Source organism: Nestor notabilis, unplaced genomic scaffold, assembly GCF_000696875.1.
Source record: "Nestor notabilis isolate BGI_N333 unplaced genomic scaffold, ASM69687v1 scaffold33258, whole genome shotgun sequence".
Taxonomy (NCBI): domain Eukaryota; kingdom Metazoa; phylum Chordata; class Aves; order Psittaciformes; family Psittacidae; genus Nestor; species Nestor notabilis.
The window spans coordinates 359-6,017 of record NW_009939312.1 but is presented as its reverse complement, the minus strand read 5'-3'; the positions used below and the strand labels follow the sequence as shown (position 1 = coordinate 6,017).

Below are 5,659 nucleotides of genomic sequence, written 5' to 3'. Positions count from 1 at the left end.
CTCTTTCTGATTCCCTACATTAGTATAATCGGTCAAATTCTTCATCACCTGTTGACAAAGTTGGTCAGCCTCGTTTAATAAAATTGACAAGAATGCGGACTGATAAGAAGAGTGAATTTTTGAAAACATTGAAACAAGATAGAGTGGAAGAGGAACATGAAAATAAGAATGATGCTGCGCAAAATAAGGTAGTTTTGTTCATACCTATTGTATGTATATGTTGTACTACAGCAGTAGTTCTCAGATGGACCATAAACTACTTTTTATTTTGCTGTAAACAGCTGTTAAGTCATGTTCTAGGATCTCTAAATGACATTTTGATGAATTTGAAGTTGTTCCAAGTACTGTTCTTCCAGTGCTTCTTTATAGTTTCTTTTTTTTATCTTCTACAATACCTGTCCATACATGCTAATAGCTTAGGTACATCTGTGTCTATAGCAACAATAAAAAGCATAAATTAAGCATAGTACACTAACATAATCTTAGAATCGTTTAGGTTGGAAAAGACTTTTAAGGTTGAGTCCAGCCATTAACCTGGCGCTGCCAAGTCCACCACTAAACCATGTCCCGAAGTGTCAGATCTGTACATCTTTTAAATACCTCTAGGGATGGTGGCTTGACTACTTCTCTAGGCAGCCTGGTCCAATGACTCTTCTCCTTTCAGAGAAGAAATTTTCCCTAATACCCAGTCTAAACATCCACTGGCACAAGTTGGGACCATTTCCTCTCCTATTGCTTGTTACTTGGGAGAAGATACTGACCTACATCTCAGTAAAGCCTCCTTTCGGGTAGCTGTAGAAAGTGATCACGTCACCCCTGAGCCTTCTCCAAACTAAACAACCCACGGTTCCTCAGACTTCTCGTGTGCTCCGGACCCTTCACCAACTCTGTTGCCCTTCTCTGGACCTGCTCCAGCACCTCAATGTCTCTCTTGTAGTGATGGGCCCAGAACTGAACACAGGATTCAAGGTGCAGCCTCACCAGTGCCCAGTACAGGGGATGGTCACTTCCCTAGTTCTGCTGGTCACACTATTTCTGATGCAGGCCAGGATGCTGCTGGTTGTCTTGGGTGGATCCCATCTGGCCCCCTTGTGGAGGACAGTATTCTGTACCTTGGCTGTTAGTTATCCTACAAAACATTTAATTGAAAAACTTGGTTCTGCTTCTTAAAACATTTCTTTTCTAGTTAAAAGTGTTTAGGTAGCCAGAAATACCCTTATCTTGGTGTAATCATATGAGCAGTTGTTCAGATTACGCATATATAAATAACCTGGTCTTACTTCGTAGTTGAGAACTTGGTGGCCTATTCTGTCTATATAGTATTTGTCAGGTTTCTTTCGATCTGGATCTGTTTATTGAGTACTTAGCTATCACCAGAGAATATTTGTGTCAGTGCTACCAGCCACCAATAAGCTGTAAGCATAGTTATCATACTAACAGGTGTGAAAAGATGTTAAATCAATCATCTAATAGTTGTCCTACTTTCAGCATTCGTTTTAATGATCATCAGTAGAAGACATGGTGTGCAACTGAGTGGATGGGGAGGTGACTGCATAAGTCTTATCATCCTGTTGATAGAATTTTAAGGCCTAAAGTAACAGATTTCACCTCTGAAACAAAGCGAATCATAATCAGTAGCTGAATCTTGCTTGGAAGAAGCTATTTTGCCCTGAGTGTATTGAAATTGTTCAATATTTTTATCAATTTTGTTTGATAATCTGAGATCCTTTCTTCAGGCGTATGATTTAACAGCTGAATGTATGTTTATTGTGATACTTGTTCTTAAGAAATTCTTGCTCAGGGTTCTAAAATTTCTGGAAATATTAATGATGGTCTTGATCCTGTACTCTGAAGTATGGTTTCTTAGAAGTGCCAAACTGGCTTACTGAGTGATTGCCACCTGCTGTGGATAGTGCTGCCATATGCCGGCTTTAGGGATTTTGTTGTCAAAAGGGTGTTAACTAGGTAATCATTGTACTCTCCTCTCTGTTATTGTAGTTGGTTAGACTTCTGAGGCTATTTGGCTCATTACATTAAATAAGAATTACAGGTTGCCAAATGAGTAGAAAAAAAAGAAACATCACTGGTTTATAGGATTAAAGAGCTTTTAATATTTAAGTGAACCTGAACAGTCTGCTTTCTAAATAAACTTTCTTAATAATTCTTATTTTATGCCTACTGAGTCACAGTTGCTGTAACTGAGAAAGTGTGGTGAATACACGTGTGTATGGGCAGCTGTCTGAATTTAAGGAGCAGCACCCAGTCTTTCTGAACATGAGGCAGGTGAATTTGCTGATTGAGGTATGGTGGCTGTGACCTGTCCTATACACTAAGTAAATTTGAGAACTTTTATGTGTCAAACTTCCCCTGACACACATTTCTGATACTTAATTAGGAACATTGTTTGCAGGTTCACAGATAACCTATTATTTTGGTAAGTATGAAAGGCAGCTTAAATAAGTTTGAATTTTAAGATATACGTGAAACTTTGTGGAAAAATTTTGAGGCAGAGCATGGGAGTTACTTTCCACATTACTTTTTCAGTGGCATAACTTAAAATTTATTCAGGTAGTATTAAGTATTATTAAGTATTCAGGTATTGCAAACTCTAGAGTATGAACAGAATTACCACAGAAGTAGTATAGAGTGTCTCCATTTAAACTGAACTTAAATGGAATCAATGAATTGCAGCACTTGCAGATGTTTACTTGTGAATAGAATTTTCTTTAAAACTTTGTAATATATAACTATTTTTTGACAGAATGATGAGTCCTTTAACTTGCATAACAGCAACAGTCCTCCTCATGAGAGAGATGTAAACCAAAACTTTGAAAATGAAATTCCACAGGAGAATGGCAGTGCTTCAATTACATCTCAACAGATCATTCAGTCTTCAGCTTTCCCTCAGGCAGATGTTCTTTCAAGCTCACTTGAGGCAGAGCATAGGTATGTACTTTATTTAATATGGAGAACATACGTATGTACTTTATATAATATGGAGAGTTTCTTCATGGTAAGAGAGCATGTCGTAAATTCTTAATAGTTAAGAAGTCAGAATCTGAAAACCGAGAACACATGTTTAATGAGTAGCGCCAAAGTTTAACTTTTAGACATGTACTAATCTTACATGAACTATACTTCATTTCCACTAGACTTGAGTGCTGATTTAAATTTGCTTTACTAAAAATTTGATGTATTTCCTTATAAAGAAATAAAACAAACTGCATAGTGACTTCATCCCTCTGATTTTGGTCTGCATGTCTATGAGTAACAGTGCATGTAACTGCTATTTCTATTAATAATCTTTCAATGGCTGCATCTTATGTAAAACTCGAGGTTTTCCTTATTGTTAGTTACTTCTGTAGCTGACTAGTTGACATTGTCAGCGATATCGTAAGAAAATGTACTGGAAATGGAGAAAGTAACTTCAAAAAGGGATCAAAATATTTCTACTATCTCAGAAAAGTAACTGCAGTAGCAACTGGTAGAGATGACCTGCTTGGAAATCACAACTTATGTCTGGAGATACGCTTGGCATGAGCTCTGTCAGATTCTTACTGTTTCTGGCAACTACAGAATTGCAGTGATTTTATTTGTTTATAGTGATAGATTATAGGTATACATTGGACTAGAGAACTTTCATATTTGTAATAAATACCTGCAGAGGAAATTTTCATGACCTCTTATCCCTTGTGAGTATGAAAAATGAAATGCACCTTACTCTCTTCCCATTTTCCACCATTGGCTGTGGAAGCAGAAATCTTTGACCACTAGAGGCTGCTGATGCTGACTTTCTTACTAGAAGGTAGAAGAGGTCTAGCTCTCATTTTTCAATTCACATGATTTGACTGGCCTTCATAGGGTTTCCGTGCATATGTCTGTCTTTTGTTGTATTCCAGAAAGACTGTGTCTCCATAGTGTCCCAGCCCTTTGGCTGTGACTTTTGCATACATGTAGACAGTTGTTACATGGTAAGCCTTTTTGTAGTAAACTTGACTTGAAGTGGCTAGCTTAACTCAACAAGGATACTTGTGCATACCTACTAACAGTATTGGCATATCTTGTATAAAGTATATCTCGGGCTTCTCTTCTGCTGGGGAAGTTTCCAAAATGCAGCTGTCCTGTTGGTGTCAAGTTTGCTAATCTGAAGTTTAATTTTTTCATTTAGTTCACCCTTTTAACCATTCTAGAAGTCTTGTCTTGGTTTATAGGGGCAGTGGCCCTGCTAACTTTAGAGTGCGTTGCTTAAATGTTAAGTAGTCATTGCCTTAAATTTAATTTACATTAACAGGAGCTCTGTGGCTGTTCACTTTATTGTACATATTTTTAACGTTTTACCTTGCTTCAGTAAAACTTTCTATACTTAAATTGCCGTTGCCAAAAATATAACTATCATTGAACTGCATTTGGCATTGTGATTCTTTTCTGGATGTATATATAAATGCACTCATTCTCTTGAAAGAGAGTTTTGGATGACTTGCATTTTATTTCTGCTACTTCCTGAGGATTTAGTTGTTCCTGGCTGTCACATTGCAAATTCGGCCCAAATACTACAAAGGATGTAATTTCCATTTCTGTACCTTTTTTTTCCTTTTTTGTTGAACAGAGTAATGCTTTTTTCTGTTTTCCCCTTCTCCAATTCCAGGCTTTTACTATGAAACATCTTTATTTTCTATGAAATAGTTTTAATTTCTCTCATCATATAAGGTAAAAGGTGCATGGTTTGCCTGAAGAACATACTGATCTTTTTTGCAAAAACTTTGCAGCAAGAGAACTTACTGTCTTGGTTGTTAAATGTCATGGTGTCTTCATTCTCAGATAACCCCTGTTTTTACAGCGGGGCGGCTTCATATGTAATACCATTCTCTACCTGCTCAGATACTGCTGTCCCACTTTTGGCACTCGCTAAACCATGTTGATTATTGCATCTTTGGATATCTCAAACTTAGTCATGAGAGGAATCTGTCTCTTCTTTCTTTTAATCCTGTCATGGCTTAAATACATCTTGTAACTAAGTATCATGTAGCCTCTTGCTCCACCAGAGCAGTTATGCAACGAAAATGCATTCTTAATTTTCCACCTGACAGAGATGTCTGTCTCAAAATGAAGGTACAGTTTTTACCACATGTAGTGGTAAAACAGGGTGATCTATGAAAGACCTGAGAATTCTCTACTTCTGTGCTTATTTATCTTCTGTAAGCTTTTAAACTTATCTTTAAGTAAGAGTTTGTTCAAAAAAAGTTAGAGACTGATTAATCAGTTTGTTACAGATCTTCACACAAATACATAGGCAGAGCTTGAAATGTACAAGTGTATGTAGCAAATTCCTTAATCTTGTCCTTTTTAATTTAAAGGTTATTGAAGGAGATGGGCTGGCAGGAAGACAGTGAAAATGATGAAACATATGCTCCACTAACAGAGGACGAGATGAGGGAGTTCCATGTCATTAGTGAACAGGTAACACTAATATTCCCATATAAACTTGAATTGGCTATGCTAAATGCCTGTCTTTGAGGAGGATCTGCAGTAATTTTGATGGTTAGGGATGTTGCGATTTCGGTATCATACAGAATCATAGAACTGTTAGAGTTGGAAAGGACCTTAAGATCATCTAGTTCCAACCCCCCTGCCATGGGCAGGGACACCTCACACTAAACCA

At 37.3% G+C, this 5,659-nt stretch overlaps 1 protein-coding gene across 1 annotated transcript in view; it reads left to right on the top strand.

The window, feature by feature from the left end:
- GPBP1 (GC-rich promoter binding protein 1) overlaps positions 1 to 5,457 on the top strand; it is a gene marked incomplete at its 3' end in the record, with an annotated part of 7,009 nt that extends 1,552 nt beyond the window's left edge. Inside the window, exons 3-5 of the mRNA XM_010019796.1 lie at positions 24 to 188; positions 2,762 to 2,946; positions 5,355 to 5,457. Of these exons, the coding sequence (XP_010018098.1) occupies positions 24 to 188; positions 2,762 to 2,946; positions 5,355 to 5,457 (453 nt within the window). The remainder of the gene's footprint in view (positions 1 to 23; positions 189 to 2,761; positions 2,947 to 5,354) is intronic.
- Between the last annotated feature and the right edge of the window lie 202 nt (positions 5,458 to 5,659).